The 18,136-nt window shown below is 37.0% G+C and overlaps 1 protein-coding gene across 1 annotated transcript in view; it reads left to right on the forward strand.

Annotated features, from left to right (window-relative positions):
• Positions 1-18,136, forward strand: part of LOC120351867 (pickpocket protein 11-like) — a 115,410-nt gene that overhangs the window by 67,397 nt on the left and 29,877 nt on the right. The window contains exons 3-4 of the mRNA XM_039430570.1: positions 14,176-14,446; positions 14,661-14,720. Of these exons, the coding sequence (XP_039286504.1) occupies positions 14,176-14,446; positions 14,661-14,720 (331 nt within the window). The remainder of the gene's footprint in view (positions 1-14,175; positions 14,447-14,660; positions 14,721-18,136) is intronic.

Raw genomic sequence — 18,136 nt, forward strand, 5'->3', positions numbered from 1 at the left:
AAATTCACAATGGCATTCTCGTTTTTTAGAATTTTTTTGGGTAATGCATCTAGCATATATATACCTCTTAGCCGAATACGTAATAATTTCGACCAATCAATCAAATCATAATTACTCAATTCTCCTTTAATATTCATATCTTTTTCTTCTTCTTCTTCCTACTCTTCTTTGTTGTTCTACGTTTCTTAACTTGTTTTTGGGGGAATAAACTCACTCCCCACTAGTTATTTGAGGAAAAGGCTTCAAAAAATACCCTTTTCCTGCAATATGCTTTTTCAACTGAGCTATAGCTTTGCGTCTAACATCATCACTATAACTTCTCCTCTCATTCTTCCCCTTCTTCTTCTTCATTCTCAAAGACCCACCAAACACTGCTTTAGCTTTCATGACGTTTGTAACAAGATAGCTAAGTGCTTTCTCGGCAAGGGGTGTTTGTGGATTTTTGAAAATGCCCCACGCTGCGTTCACTAGAGCCCTGTCAGCTACCGCTCGAGTTTTATTATCACTATTTTGCGTATACGCTATATCATGTACCTTACAGGCTCTATCTAATGAATTTATACCTTGATCACCTCTCTTTAACCTTTCATTAACCTTTGTGCCCCACCCGCAATACTGATACCCCCCGGGGAGGTGAATTTCATCTTGCAGATTGTCAATTAGCTTATTTAGAATAGTTGATGTCACATTACCTGCCAAACCTGTCACACCCTTAAAAACTTTTGCCACTGAACTCAAGATTCCTTTACCTCATTTCCTCGAACTCTGCTTTCTCCTACATACCATTTTCTTACCTTTCAACTCAATGGTTGAACATTAACTGAGGTTAATTAATTAATTAATCATTACACCAACTTAATCAAAAGAAAATTGAATTGGTTTAATTTTCAATCGAGTTGGAAATGAATTCACACCATGTATCAGATTGCTATGTGCTTATAACATTGCTTGAATGATAAGAATATTAGTTCAAATAACAAATCTGAAAAGGTGAATGCAATTTGAAAAGGGGTGAAATGATCTCCTCGCGCCCACCCATATCTGTAGGAACATGTGCCAAAACAGATGTGGGAGGGAGCAACGCATCAACTCACCGAAGCCACCGCTTGACTGTATGCCTGTGTGTGAGTGTGTGTGTCTGTGTCTGTGTAGTAGTGAAGACTACTGACCCTCTGAGCATGCTCACAACAAACTATAAAAGGGGTGCTCACCTTATTTACTTATCATTCACAACAGAGTGTAAGCAGGTGAAAGGTGAACCATTCTTCTTCTGTGTTTCTACTATTCATTGTGAACTTATCAACAACAACAACAGGTAAGAATTGAAAACAATTTTTTATCAAATATGTACACAATTCATTCACTACTAATACTACTTTCACACATACATGCATCTATACATGTATCACATAAGTCGACAAATTGTATAGATATAAAAATTGTTAATGCTTAACAATTTTTATATCGGTCCAATTCCCTGACTTATGCAATACCATCATTACAAAATTTTTACAATTAGCATTAAATTGTTCTTTTTTTCCATGGTAATGCAGCAAGCAAATCGTTGCGGTAAATATACCTCACACACAGATTTAGTTGCTGCATTGCTAATTTTTAAAATAACCCGCCGCCCATGTTTATTCATTTGCTCCCTCGCTGCAATAATGGGGTAGGGAGCATCCTCCTTTAATTCTCTCAGCAGGACCCAGGGTTTGGCTACAGGCTGGTTGATTAGTTGCACAAAGTCCAACTCATCCCCCGCTCGCCGCACCTCCTTTCGTAGTGGAACCATGGAGGAGTTGTGCTCCATTCCAGCACGTTTCTGTTGAAAAATATTTGATTAGTGTCTTATTTGTTTCAGATTATCATCAAATCAGATTCGTCAAATCATACTAGAGAACTTGATCAATAGATTCACTACACAATCTCTACATCAGATTATCAACAGATTATTGTCATAATCTCAACTTGTCATCATCAGATTGACAAGACATTCTCTACATAAAGTGAGTAATATCAGTTATTGAAATAATAATTCCTTGCTATCGAATAATTTATGCATGATCGATTACTTTAAACAATAATCCAATTTCTAATTGGTTCGTGAACCAATTATTTCTAAAAATAAGGGAGTTAAGTTGTTTCAATCAGATCAGGGAACCAAAACTGGATATCGCAACTAGACAGTTTGGTTCGTGATTATAATGCAACAATGCACACTTCAATTAGAATGAAACCTAAAGATGTGAGGAAAAAAGATCGTAATCGTGTTTTAATGTCTTTGAATTCTGCATTCAATAGACGATATAAATTGAAAAATTCAAAACCAAAATTTAAGCTAGGAGATGTTGTACGAATCTCAAAGAAAAGAGTTCTTTTCAATAAATCTTATAACATAAATTGGAGCACAGAGTATTTTGTGATTCATTCTATATTCCCTTCTCAACCCGTAACCTACAGCTTGCGAGATCTAAATGGAGAAGTAATTAGTGGTAGGTTTTACGGAGAAGAAATTGAAAAAACACAATTAAACGAATCGGAGAGACGAGTATATCTGATTGAAAAAATATTAAAGTGAGACAAAAAAAGATTGCTTGTTGAGTGGATTGGATTTTCAACACCTAGTTATATTAGTAGAAGTCAACTATTAGATGAAAAATAATCTATTGTAATATCATATTGTAATACATTCGATTCACTGTAAATATGGCGAAGATTTGGTGTAAATATAATACGTCTTTATCAAAAATGCTTCTCAGTTTCATTTCAATCTGTAGTTTCATTTTCGTAATTTGCTAAGGCTTAGATAAGGGAGAGCAACACAGGCATTCTCATAAAGAGGGTGCGGGAGAGAGAGGGAACGATATATTGAAGTGAGAAACTTCTATCAGTGCATTGCTGTGAAAGGGGAGAGTGACAGCAAGCACATGTCGACTGCATTCCAATGTTATAAGCCATACACACTCAGACACCCATGTGGTGAGCAGCACACAGCCTCCTCCTTTGATAACTTACGAAAAATGATTAGTTCCTTATCAGATCACATGCTGAACACGTGTCTAACATGAGTAATATCCCGATAGTGAATTTCGACAATGTTATAAGACAGAAAGAAATGCCAGCATGGTGTAAAAATGGTAAGTTGTTACCTCATAATGCAAGGATCCTTATAATAGGCTCTTCAGGCTGTGGCAAGACCAATTTGCTATTTAATTTAATTTTTTCAAAGAATGGGTTGAGATTTAAAACTATATACTTGCATACGAAGAGCGAGTATCAAGATAAGTACTTGTTTTTGAGAAAAGTCTTTTCAAAAATGAAGGATATTGAATTTCATATAAACAACAATTCTGAATCTATACCGCATCCAAACAAAATATCAGAATATTCTTTAGTTATATTTGACGACTTACAACTTAATCATGTACCTCAAATAAGAGAATATTTTACTATGGGCCGACATCGTAATATTGACATGGCATATTTAATTCAGAGTTATGGAGCTACACAGAGACATTTCACTAGGGACAATGCAAACATGATTATAATCTTCAAGATAGATTTATTGAGTCTCAAATTAATTCACAGAGATCATGTTGGAGGAGATATTTCTTATAAAGATTTCACTAAACTTTGTCATAAAGTTTGGAATCGTAAACCTCATAATTTTGTAACTATTATGACCGAGTGTGGAATTAATAGTGGCAAGTACCGAGATTCACTCGATATGTTTCTTACCGTTCAGTAGAGATTAATTCTTTTTACAGTCATGTTGTCTAAAACATGCAGCAGAAAACTGAATAGAAAGAACGTTGGTTTAATCAATAAGATTAAGAAATTGAGAAAAGTAATCAGCGACAAGCATAAAAGCTTAGTTAATTTTGAAAAACGATCGGAGGAATACAATAGGAAAACGCTCTCACCATTGATAGAGCCCATAATTGAACTGGGAAAAAACAAATCTAGTTTTCACTCTAATCATGGTGTAAAACCAAAAAAGGAAGAAGTAAAAGAGGAAGAAGAGAGTATGGAGATTGATGATGAGGAGTCGAGTTATGATAAAAGCTATGGGAGTTCAACAGGCAATCTTTTAAGCTCAACTAAATTTGAAAACAGTTTACTTGGTTCTAGTAAAAACGATGAGCTGCTGTCACAATACCTAAAAACGTTTCATGCGGAAAAATTGAATAATTCAATTAGTTATGGAATTTCATAAAATTCTAAAGATGATGTGTATTATATTGGAAATCAGCAAGTAATATTCGATAACGGTTATATAGATATTTATAATGATAGATTTTGTTTAACACATGGTCTACTTGAGTTATTATTCAGTTCAAGACCGAATTTGAATCTTCATAATCAGAGAGATCTGGATAAGTATAAAAAAATCTTAACACTTACAGGCACACATTTAGATCAAAGAGGGTATGTTAAACGAAATCAGGGAATTAAATCGCAAATGATTCAGAAGTTATTTCCCAGTAAAAAAATTAGAAAAAAGAAGGGGTGGGGTTTATTGAAATTTGCAAAAAATAATTCTCATGATAGAATTTATCAATACTTTGATAATTTTGACGAATTAGTGGAAAGATTAAATTTACTCTATTCCTCAAAAGCTTCTGGCAACACTGGACATGATGTTGAGATTGTGTCTATAATTGAAGAGCTAAAAGAAGCAAAACTAATTGTTTAGTGTTACAATGACTCTGCATCGATTCGGTCGGATGATACACCTACTAACGCTAATCTTACGTGCGATATTGACTCGATAACACTGAAAATAATTGAATCGATAAATCAACAAGGAATCAGCGAAGCTGTGAAATTTTATTTAGATTCACAAATAACCAAACTCGTTTCGGAAAATACTAAGAATATTGGTGTGAGCATAATTGAAAGAGAACATATTCTAAGTTCATTACAAAATTTTAGCGCCAATATTGATAAAGCTATTGCAGAGAGAACTCTAACTTTAGAATCTGCTCTAGGAGAAGTGAAAACGTTAACAGACAGCTTTTCATCCCAGTTGGACAGTATTAACAGCGATAAAGTTGATAAAGGTTATTTAGATGAGAAATTGAAAGTCATATCAGATAAAATTAAGAATTTGGAGGTGTTGGACAGAAACTACCTCAATACTAAATTAAAATAGCTTAGTACAGAAATTTTTACTAAAGTAAATGAAACACACCCATCGTCAATTGATAAGCAATATTTAGAATCTACTTTGCAGAAATTGACTAGTTCTTCATTAACAAAGGAAGAGTTTGAAAAACGATTATCTGAAATGGTGAGTGCAATAAGAGCTAATATTATGGACAGTATTGAACAATTCATTACAAAAGATGCTATTGCTATTCTGATTAATCAAATTGCAGAAAAGTATGCAACTAAAAATGATATAGGAGATTTTATTAAGAAAAACAAGATGGAAGTCGCTGTGAAAAGCATTCGTGATGAAATAGCTGAGGCAATTAAAAATTCGGAAGAGGGCTCTGTTATGAGACTGCAATGTTCGGCTGCATTCATAGATTATCTTAATTTATTTGTGCATAAGATAGCTTACGATATCGTGAGCAGATACACACGCGTCAGCTTTAATATGAATTGGATAGAAGCTAAGCAACATAACCTTTCAGAAAATCAGATTGCCGAAATTATCACTACCAAAATGGGTTTAGCACAGTATAAAGGGTTTGTATTGTCTCCGAAAACATAAAATCTTGTGAAAGGATAACACTTGGCATATGAGAGAGAGAGAGAGAAATTTGAAGCAGAGTGAACTTTAACGGTTTTCTTGCTAACACATGTCGCTTCAAGATGATAAATCAGTCTATACATTTTTTCATGTGTCTATGATTGAATGTAACGGTTTTTTCGATGCAGGAGTTATATGAACTCACTCTTATCTATAGAATTTGGGAAGGGGAAACATTCCCCTCACAGGGAGCAGCATAGCGCACGTGTCATTTCTCTGGAGAAACATTCAACAAGGGGGAGTGTAGCACGCGCGCGCCCGCGCACGCGTCACTTCAGCCTAAACACCCGACCCAACAAGTTCACAACATGATGTCTAACTATTTTGATTGGAGGAGTTTCAATGAGTTCTCTGTAGAAGCAAATCCACTAGCCGATTGGGGTTTTGAATTTTATCCTTATGATTGGTTTGTAGTAACGAAGGTAACATTTGCCGATAATGGTGAAATTCACCTTAAAATTATCGATATTGATAGTGAAGGTGACTTTAAACACACTATTAAGTTGCCGAAAGAATATTCAGCGGTTTTGAATGAGGATAACATCAGAAGTTTTAATTCATGGGAATTGAACGTAAGCGGGAATTGTATCTTCTTAAGACAGTTTCATGGTAACTATAGGGCTTGAGTATTAAGATAGCTCGCTCCGCCGAGTGGAATAGGTCTGAGAATATGCAAGTATTTTTAGATATGCTAGCTCATTCCAATTATACTTACATATTGTTGGAGAAAACACTTTAACAATAACGACTGGGATGTTTGTACAGCAAAAGAGCTCAATTTTTTACTCATTCATAAACAGTTTGATTGAACTCTTCACTGTCAGTTGGAAACCAAGCATAATATGGATATTATAGAACTTAGATTATTGTAGAGATAAGGATTCACTTTAATCTGTCAGTATAGCATTAGATGTAGAGTGATAGGGAATTTCTCAATTCACTTTAATCTGTCAGTATAGCAATAGATGTAGATGTAGAGAGAGATAGGGAATTTCTCAATTCACTTTAATCTGACAGTATAGCAATAGATGTAGAGAGAGGGAATTTCTAAATTCACTTTAATCTGTCAGTATAGCATTAGATGTAGATAGAGAGAGAGAGAGAGAGAGAGATTGATTGATTGATTTTGAGAGAGAGAGAGAGAGAGAGAGAGAGAGAGAGAGTAGCATTAGATGTAGAGAGAGAGAATTTCTCAATTCACTTTAATCTGTCAGTATAGATTTAGAGAGGGAATTTCTCAATTCACTTTAATCTGGCAGTATAAATGTAGAGAGGGAATTTCTCAATTCACTTTAATTTGTCAGTATAGATGTTGAGAGGGAATTTTTCCCCTCAAAGGGAAATTATTTTTTCCCTCTCCTTCTTCATCCCTCATCTATACTGGAGCAGGGGAAGGGTAAATCTATTTTGAGAGAGAGATATCTCTTTCTCTCTCTTCATCCCCCTCATCTCCACTGAGGCAGGGGAAGGGTAAATCTATTTTGAGAGAGAGATATCTCTTTCTCTCTCTTCATCCCCCTCATCACCACTGGAGCAGGGGAAGGGAAATCTATTTTTAGAACAGAGCCCCCTCGTCCTCACTGGGCAAGGGGGAAGGGGAAATCCATTTTTAGAACAGGGGATGGGAGAGGGGGTAGGGGGGAGGGGGATTTCGAGCAAAAAAGAGTGTTTAAAGTCTCTGAACACACCTACTTATGCCTTGAATTTAAGTGTTCAAAAAAATTGAATTGAGGCATTGAAGCTGACTAAGAAACATGAATAAAGTTTGTCACTGGTTGAAATCAGATCTGAGTTTAAAGTTGATGAACAAGGCACAAAACTGTGAATAATATAACATAATACATCACCGAAACTGGAATTTTAGATTTTGAAGATTGATATTTGCTTGAAGATCTTAGATAATTTGGCTTCACTCAAAGGATAATTGAGAATCATTTCGATGAAAATTGAGGACAAAATTCAGAGCTTGCAATGACATTCCAATGACCGAGAGGAAGGCTGCTAGGACAGGTAGAAGAAGGTATAACCTCGAATTGAAGTGCAAAGAGTTGGACACAGAATGCGAAATAATTATTCAGATCAATAATAATCAGTGACTAGGAATGATAAATTTCATCACAAAAATATCAAGTGTAGACAAAATAAGAATGGATTGTGAAAATAAAAATACCAAAATCACCAGCATAGGCAGTGAAAAGCAGCTGATTTATAATGTACACAAAATCATATATGTGCCAAGGCTGGCAAGATGGTGGAGAATCGTCTGCAATGACAGCGGACTACAGATGACAATATAACCTAAAACTAAAACCGAATTGAAATATAAAATATACAAGGTGAGTGCATTGTGAATTTTAACAATAGTAATTAGCAGTATTGTCATCATAGTTACACCCTTAGCATCAAGAGTAGCTGAATCATACCTTGTCACATGACCAGTGGCATGAACGTCTCCTGAGACTCCTATTGGTCGGCAATCTCTTTTCCCCTGGCCTACCAATTTTCCACGGACCCTACTCTGCGAGGAGACCTATGAGAGGGAGTTGTTGAGATCGAGAAAAAAGATGAATTTCATGCTCTGCTAGCTGAGACTGTTAAGAAATCGCCTAAAAGAGATCTTATTATTATAATGGGTGACTTCAATGCTAAGGTTGGTCCAATCAATGAAGGTGTGGAGCACGTCATGGGAACCCATGGTGAAGGTCAAGTTAATGATAATGGTGAAAGATTCATTAACTTCTGTGATGAATATGAACTGGTCATTGGAGGTACAATTTTCCCTCATAAGAAATGCCATAAGGTTTCATGGGTCTCCCCTGATAATGCAACAGAGAACCAAATAGATCACATAGCAATTAGCAGAAAATTCAGAGGATGCCTTACAAACGTCCGAAACAAGCGAGGGGCAGATGTAGGAAGTGACCACCATCTGATTATGGCAGAATTTCGCATGAAAATCATGACATGTGCTCAGAAATTTGCTAAAAGAGGGAGAAAGTTTGACCTTGGGAAGCTTCAAGAGAACAGTACCAGAGGTGATTTTCGACTACAACCTCAAAACCGCTTTGAGGCCCTACAGATGACACCCAATGTAGATATAGCATGGGGAGAGATACAAGAAATCTTCACTAAGACAAGTGAAGAAGTTCTTGGGTATAAGGACCCCCAAAAAAAAGAGTGGATGTCAGAGGATACTTGGAAGGAAATTGCAAGACGGAAAGAGTTGAAAGCAAAGATGAATCAAAGCAAAACCAGGCATCAAAAGACTCAGGCTCAGAAAGACTATGCTATATCAATGAGGAATGTTAAGAGGAAAGCCAGAAGGGATCAAAGAGAGTGGATAAATGAGCAAGCACAGAGAGCAGAGGAGGCGGCCAGAAGGGGAGATCTGAAGGAGCTGTATAGTACCACCAGACTACTAGGAAAGAGAGGCTTTTGCAAGAAGAGACCCATCAGAGACAAAGAAGGCATGTTACTTGCATCACAAGAGGAGCAAATGAAAAGATGGGAGGAACACTTTGAAGAAGTGTTGAACAGAAGAGGAAATGCAGGTGAAGAACAGGGTTTTGTTCAAAATAGAAATGCAGCTTTTGATATTAATGTAGACCCTCCAACAAGAAATCAGATCATTGAGGCAATTAAAGTATTGAAAGCTGGAAAAGCGGCTGGTATTGACAATCTCCCACCAGAAGTGTTCAAACTAGACTCAGAGCTAACAGCAGAGATTTTGGAACCCCTTCTGAAGATGATCTGGGTGAAGGAAGAAATACCAGAACAATGGAAAAAAGGCCTCATTGTGAAAATTCCAAAAAAGGGAGACATCACAAAATGCGACAATTGGAGAGGCATTACCCTTCTGTCTATTGCAAGCAAGGTACTGGCCAGAATAATCCTTGATAAAATAAAACCTTCAATAGATCTGCAATTGAGGAAAGAACAGGCTGGATTTAGAGAAAACCGAAGCTGCATTGATCTCATCAACACCTTACGAATCATCATTGAACAAAGTTTGGAATGGCAGAGCCCCCTGTACTTGACCTTCATAGACTTTGAAAAAGCCTTCGATTCAATTGGCAGAGAATGCATGTGGAAAATTTTAGAAATATACGGCATTCCACCAAAGATCTTGAACCTGATTAAGGGCTTGTATGAGGGGTACAAATGTCAGATAATTCATGATGGAGTATTGTCAAACTCAATCAGCATAACATCTGGTGTAAAGCAGGGATGCATTCTGTCACCTATCCTCTTTGTTACTGTGTTGGACATGGTCATGAAAATGTCACTGAGTGGGAGGAGAAGAGGCATTCAGTGGGGGATGCAGAACAGACTCGAAGACCTGGATTTTGCAGATGACCTTTGTCTTCTAGCACAGAGACACAGTGACATGAGGGAGAAACTGAGGGCATTAAATGAGATTGCTAGGAAAGTAGGCCTGAAGATAAATGAGGCAAAAACAAAAGAGATGGTGCTCAATGTCCATGGTGGGGAGAGCTTTGAAATAAATGGGAAGAGAATAGAGAGGGTGGACTCATTTGCTTATTTGGGCAGCATTGTAAATCTGGAAGGGTGTGCCGAGGATGATGTCAAAACTCGCATTAGAAAAGCAAATGGAGTCTTTTCACAGCTGTATACAGTATGGAGGGGACAATAACATTTCAAAACAGACCAAGATACGAATTTTCAATTCAAATGTAAAGTCTGTCCTCCTTTACGGGTGCGAGACGTGGAAGGTTTCAGCTGAAATCAGTAAAGGACTCCAGGTCTTCATCAACCGGTGCTTGCATAAGATTGAATGTGTTTGGTGGCCAAATGTAATTTCAAATGAGGAGCTCTGGCACAATACAGGACAGACACCCATAGACATTGAGATCAGAAAGAGGAAATGGAGGTGGATAGGCCATACTTTGAGGAAAGGAGAGGGAGCAATTGAAAAGGATGCCTTGCAGTGGAATCCCCAGGGAAAGAGAAAAAGAGGAAGGCCAAGGATTTCATGGAGGCGAACAATAGACAGCGAGCTTGGGAAGGTGAAGAAGACATGGCGAGAGGTGAAAAGAATGGCGGAGGATAGAGATGGATGGCGATTATTCGTGGATGCCCTATGCTCCAACCGGAGTTACAGGAATTAAGTCAAGTAAGTGTTGAGTGATCGGGTTTAAGTACGGCCACATTCCGAGTGGTACTCCCAATAGTGGTTTTCTAGAGGGATAATATTCTATTCTCTATTTTATTGAATAGAATATTGTGAGTCGAATTACCGACTGTTTGAAGGTAGATTTTTCTGGGGGATTTTCTGTCCTTGTAGATTTCATTTATAGTGCAGTTGTTTGGTAGTGGAGCATGTGAACGGGTCATGAATCTCCTCTCCTTACAGCATTCCCGGTGCTAGTTTATTACTAGGGGAATTATTCTATTTTTTGTGTTGGAATAGATTATTGTAGGACGAGTTCCGGACAACTCGAAGTTAGATCTTCCTTGGGGATCTTCTTTCTTGTTAGTTATTTCTCCCAAACTCGTATCACTGGGAGTGAACGAGTTATCCTTGGTTTCGAAACCTGGAAGGGGTCTTAAGTTTGTGCTACAAACAGTTAAGTGAGAAATCTAACTAGGCTCTTGTTGCTGGTTATTTTAGAGTACTTAATTTTAAGTCTCTACTCTGTTGCTTTACAACGTTTTTAAGTTTAATACGGGAATTGAGTATCGGTTTGTCATTCTCTGTATCAGTATCCACGTCGATTCAGGTAATTGTATGTCAGGACTGGTAGTCCTTATGTTTCTCCTTCTCTGTGTAAGGTGGCCTTCAATTTAAAGAGTAATTTTCCTCAATTAATTTTTTTCTTGTGAGGAAATCCCTGTCCTTTTTGAGAATAGTTTCCTGATTGATTTTTATCCTCATAGAGAAATAATTATCATTTTGAGTGAATTTTCCTTGCTTAGTTCTCATACTATAGAGTGGCCCTTTTTAACTTTGCTTAGCAGTTTCTGACTTGCTGTAGTTCCTAGTAGGAAAATTCCAATCCTTTTCCTAGAGAACTCAGGTGCAGCTTGAGTTTGACCTGGTCGAAGTCATTCAGACTGTGAGTCCTTTCTCTTTCTCTCTCTTAATTTTTCCTGTTCTAAAATCCTTCCAGCTCTCAGGTACAGCTTGAGAACTTCCTAGTCAAAGTCATCAGACTGCGACGAACCTCCTAATACTTTCTCTTAATTTTTCCTATTCTAAATTCCTTCCAGCTCTCAGTTCCAGATTCGAGATCATCCCGGTCGCGGTCTTTCAGACCCACGAATCCTTTCTAAAATTCTTTGAAACCTGTCTCCTTTGATAGCAAATATTATTTGCTGGTTTTCCCTGTGGAAAATTCACGAATTTTCCCGTCATCTCAGTGTCAAATTAGAGATCGATTCTGTTGTAGTCCTTGAACTGGCAATCGCTTGAAAAAGCCCATTGAAATCTTTTCTTGAATTAGGAGTCTCTGACTCAATTTTTCCATTGTGGAAAATCCTGGAAAAATCCTTTCCTATCCTAACAATGACATACTGTTGTGCTCCCGATATTATTCTGCAGACTGTGTCTGTGGAAACCTTTTCTATCCTCTCATAATAGTCGACATACTGACTATTAATTTAAAAGCGTTTCGGACGATTGAGAGTGATTTCCATTCCCTTAAGGGCTGTTACAGATTAGCCCTTAATAACCGGCGCGCAGTCACCAGATTAGCGCGGAAATCCTGCTTAGCAGTTTCAGAATTGCTGAAAATCCTTTCGCAGCTGCAGGCTCACGATTCAGAGATCCCATACCCAATACCCTATACTCTAAACTTTGATTTCCACATAGCTGAAATTTATACTCTGTATTTAGCTAGCAGGTCCAGCTTGCTGAGAGCTACAGCACAATTGTCAGATTGCGGATTATTGAACAGACATCTGTTTGTTGTAGAGAATAATAATCCCATTATTGATTCTCTGTTCCCTATACCCTATACCGTATACCTCATACCCTGCACCCTATTCTCTATAGCTAACACCCTATACCGTGCCCTATTTAACTATATATTAAATACTACTAACAGTTCCATAGTTCCACCATACTTTTACTCCATAGCCCTCACCTTAAATCCTGTGGTAAAACCTCTCTCCGCCCTCGCAGATCCAGTCTGCCCGCCGTCAACTCGCAGTTGGTTCAGATTGCATACTACCTTTACAAATAGAATTATTTGTAGGGGTCTGATAGTCAGATCCGTCCCCTCGTATAGGGTTATCTTCATCTCTTTTAACATCCACCCTGTATTCCAAAGGCCGAGGGCCGAATCGGCCAATAACGGCACGGGCAAATACTCTTCCCCTGAAATTGAAAATCTCGCGAAAGAAGCAGAGGATAAAGAATCAGGATAGAGGGAGAAGTGTAGGTCCGGTAACTCCACCTGTCAGTATGGCTACTGATCCCGACCCATACCCGGCTGTAGCTAGCCCGCGTCGTAGCAATACTTCACAATTATTAGATAACCTAGAGGGTGGAATAGGGTATCTTAATAAAAGAAATAATATAAAAAATATCTTAGTGGGAGAAACCCCCATTCTTTGAATAAGGGATATGAACTTGTCATACGGTGCTTCTTAGCTAAGGTCCTCATGACATATTTATGTCCTACAGTAAGTGGTTTGATGGTGGAATAGTATGCACCACCCCATACTGCGATTCCATATTGTAATCTGCTTTCTATCAGCGCGTAATATAGAGAGCACAAAATATATTATTCAGGAAAGAGGTAGAGGATATGCTATAACCTCCGACATATTGAATTGAGGTGATTTTTACAATTTATTAATAAGCTGACACCAAGTGAGGCTTGAGTCCATAATTATTCTACTTCAGTTATGGAATTGCATTCACAATTTATGTAGGGATATTTGCAAGAAGCAGTATGCAATGGAATACACAAATTAGGTAGGTCTAGCAGCGTCTATAACATTAGATCGCAGCTCATAATAAACTATTATATTGGACTTTTCTGCATTTAGTTCCAAGAAATTTAATTGAAACCATGAGCTTAAAGGTTGTAGATCTTCCGTGAGCATTTGAACTAATTGGTCTTTTCTATCAGCACAATAGCTCAGCGCGGTATCATCGGCAAATGCAGTTATATGGCTCCATGGAGGTCACTGTTGCACAAGTCATTAATATAAACAAAAAGTAACTCAGCGGAAAGTCCTGATCCCTGAGGTACACTGCAAGTAATAGACATTTTCTCACTAAGGGCTTCGCCAATTTTAACTTGTTGACTTCTATTCAATTATAATAATTATTATAATGTTTTGTTTTATAGATAATATTTCTCTCTATTACAAATGACATGTTCTAATAACATTAGTAGATGAAATAATAATAATAATTTTTAATGAATGAATTTTTGGAACAGGTTGCCATTCATAACCCAGCTGAGACACCAACAGCTTATCAAACAATAGCTTCCGCAGACAAAGATATGAGAACTATGTTAAAGATAACACCTAAAATGGTGTTGACATCTGATGACCTCAGAAGTTGGCTTCCGGAGAAAAGAGGCTGTTTCTACAATCATGAGAGAAAGCTGCGCTACTTCAAATTCTACACCCGCAACAATTGCAACAGTGAATGTGAAATGAATGCTACTTTGCAAAAGTGCAACTGCTTACAACCGTTTCATAATCGTGAGTCTCAAGTCTGATGAATAAATTATTCAATCAATAGAAACAACATACATGGAAGCCCATTTTTCTCCTTCAGAGAAAAGAATTTCCCATGAGATTCAAATTATTAATATTCGTAGAAATGCCACCTCTATAAAACTTCATGACCAAAGCTTTGAAATAACTTACAAGATTTGTCACTAAAAATTTATGATAAAACATTTGTTTTTTACAGGTTTACATACTACACCACTCTGCGGGGGCTTCGCGATGAAATGCTACATTAGTGTCCTATGTGAGTAGGTCCTACGGAGTGATCCGTGGTTTAGTGGATAGAGATCCCGCGGGTTCAAACCCTCTCGAGTTTTTTAACCAGATCACTCCCGTGTTATCGGATGAGCATGTTAAATTGTCGGTCCTGGCTGAAGTATGACAGGCGTAGGGCCCATTGACTGCTTAAAATTTAAGCATATAAATTTTAAAAAATTTAATTATATATTCAGGCGGTGGGACCTTCCCGCAAGGGACTCCCCACCAACAAAAGCCATACGAATTTACTTTACTTAGGTCCTACTGAGCTTATTCCTTGTTTAAATCCTTGTGTCCTTGATATTAGGTAAAATTATTAAAAGTAAACAATTTTTTGTTTGTTTGAAGTAAAGGCTAGCGTTCCTATATGTGCATATTTTGTTTGATTTCTCAATACTATTCAAATTTGGTCGGATTTTAAGAATCGGATTCGCGATTCAATAGTGTTAAATTATAATAAGATTGGTATTACGTTAATAACGTCGACATTCAATTAACACACCTAGGCGGATTATTTTATATTTGTGTTAATTCAGCGTCCAGCCGCCAACACTGCGTTTTCAAACAACCATTTCTTATCTATGATGTTCTCATCCACTAGCCTCTTGATTATACGTGGGTCATCTCAAAAGTAAGTTGCACTATTGAATAAAAAATATAACAATGCACATAGTTTGTATAAGAGGTTATATTTGAGAAACTACATGTATCAGTTATTTTTCTACATAGTCTCCTTTAATTTCAATACATTTTTGGTATCGTGGTATGAGTTTTTTTAATCCAGTATCATATCATTCTGCCACCAAAATGGTTAGCCATGTCGGATCTTCCTGTATGAGATTTCCTTCGTTTGCAAAGCGTTTTCCCCCAAGGTGTTGTTTCAGCTGTGGAATCAGATGAAAGTCGCTTGGAGAGAGATCAGGGGAGTATGGTGGGTGTCCAAAAACATCCCATCCAAACCCTTCAAGCAAGCATTGTCTTCGACAATGTTCGGGATGCGTGAAGTGGATGGGCAGCTACTTCGTTGTTCGTCGTGTGTTGTTCTGCCTCCAATAAATGATTGGTGCAAACGAGAAACCATTGGCCTCAACATAACGTTTTCACCGTACACACTGCACAACTCACGATGAATTTCAGTTATTGTTTCTTGTTAAAAAACAAATAACATTGCGTACTTCGCAATTGGCGGTAGAAGTAAGTGGTTTGATCACAACTGACAAATAAGTCATGGCGGCATCTTAGGAATTTCACAGTGCTCTCACAACACCCAGACAAAATTTCACTGCAAATGCCAGACAACTCCTGCCAACTGCGTGGATATGAAAAAATATTTTTATTATTTATTTAGTACAGTTGTTTTTTAGGAAATTATCCTATAGCAGGTTGGCATTATTTACAAAATTAAATTACAAAAGCAAACAAATCATTACAGAAAATATAGATCACTTACTAATCTAGAGAGTTCATGACAATAATGTCTTAAATGAAAAATTTCATGGATATCACACTCATCACAGTACAATCAAAAGAAAAAAATCATAGCTCCTCAAATCATTGTTGGCACTTTAGACAGTGTTAAAACTCAATTTGCATCATCCTTGATTTTTGAACTTAGCGCGTTGCCAGTATAGCCAACGTTTGGCAGATTTAGTCTGCATTGTTTTCAATATTTGTATCTTTGTAATAATTTCAATTTGTTGTCTAGTATTATTTGATTAATTTCAAATTTGTCCTTTTTCACTTGCTTTTGAATAATATTTGTGTTTTGTATCTTTATTCTGGCATTTCTCACTTGCGGAAATCGTTGTAGGTAGGTTTTGCTCCACTTGGCTTGCCGTGGCGCTGGTGTGCTGCTTCTTTGTTTCAACTCGATTCCAAAATGTAAAAATTGGCCAACTCTTGTTTTCAATTTTCGAATTTGAATTTATTCCAGCTGAATATTCAATACTTTCATGTTTCATTGGCATATTTGCGATAAATATTGGCCTAATTCAATCAAACAACTTGTATGTCTTCACGGATTGTGTTTGAATCTCAAACTTCTGGTAGGTGTAACCTCACTTTCCATTTGAACACGCTTTTCTGAACTCAATTTTTAGAATTTAGTTAAAAGCTCTTTCCAATTTTACATTGTTCATCTTTTTTAAAAAATGTCAATTCAGCATTTTGATTCCATTGAATTCTCAGTGATCTACTTGTCAAGTTGCTATTCCGATTTTGTCTTTGTTCGGACATTATGTTTCAAGAGCATTCAATTATTTGCATTTCTGCAAAAATCCAAGATCATCAAGATTGCTTGATGTTTCTACAAATCTTTATTTCATATTCTTGTTTTCAAACTCTTTGTACTCTGAACTCTGTGTAGTTCAGAGCGCTGTTGCTACAGTCAACATATTTTCTTACCGTAGGGTATTTTCTTTTCCTCTGTCCACAGTTTGGATTTTGGGAAACTCAATCAATCTCTCTACATCTCTCGAATCAATCTGCTACCGAATCTGTTCTACAATTCTACCTACGATCGAATGTACCGATAAAGGTCTGCAGTCTCTATTGACAGTCGAAATTGCATCCACTTTGGGGTTCCATATACCCTCCCACTCACTTGGTCGACTGTGCAATTTAGCATTCCACTTTGGGGTTATGTATACCCTCCCACTCTCTGGCCGGTATGGTGATGATGATTTCCATTGCCGGAGCATTTCTTACAAATGCCTACAATTTTCGACAGCTTTCGACATCCTCAAGATACTCAGGTTGAGTAATTGTATATTCATCATAAATTTGTAATATCATCCATTCTTATTCATTCATTTATCTATTTTCATTCATTCATTATCATTCATACTGCTATTGTTCATTTACTTATATAGATTTATCTTACTTATGAGCTGTGCCTACAAAGGCAATCAAAGAGTTTGTCATTTCAGGACATTGAATAATATTCAAAATTTTGAATACAAAATCATTTTATTTTTTGAATCTTGTTTCTTTACAATTTGTTTCTTTACAATTTGAAAGTCTTAACAATTGACATCACATTCAACTTATGTATTTTGAAACTTACATCACAATTAATTCAACAATAAAAATAACAATTATTCACTACTTGATTTTGCAATTATTCGCATTACCTATTGTTTTGGTAGGATGAGTTGTATTCAGGACTCAGCCTACCTGGTCCTCTATTAATTTTGCTACCAGAAAAGTTATTTTGATAGATATCAGGCGCATATTTATCAGACAGTCAAATCCACATCTTACTTGTTCAAACAGAATGAGCGAATTTTCAAGCACTGCTCCACAAAAGTTGATAGGATCTTCATATCTCCCATCGTTAGTGTGGCGTGATTGCGGATCATGAGGCTCGGATCCAGTTCCTCAAATGCCAGAACTTTGCCAATG

Source organism: Nilaparvata lugens, chromosome 6 (assembly GCF_014356525.2).
Source record: "Nilaparvata lugens isolate BPH chromosome 6, ASM1435652v1, whole genome shotgun sequence".
NCBI classification, from domain to species: domain Eukaryota; kingdom Metazoa; phylum Arthropoda; class Insecta; order Hemiptera; family Delphacidae; genus Nilaparvata; species Nilaparvata lugens.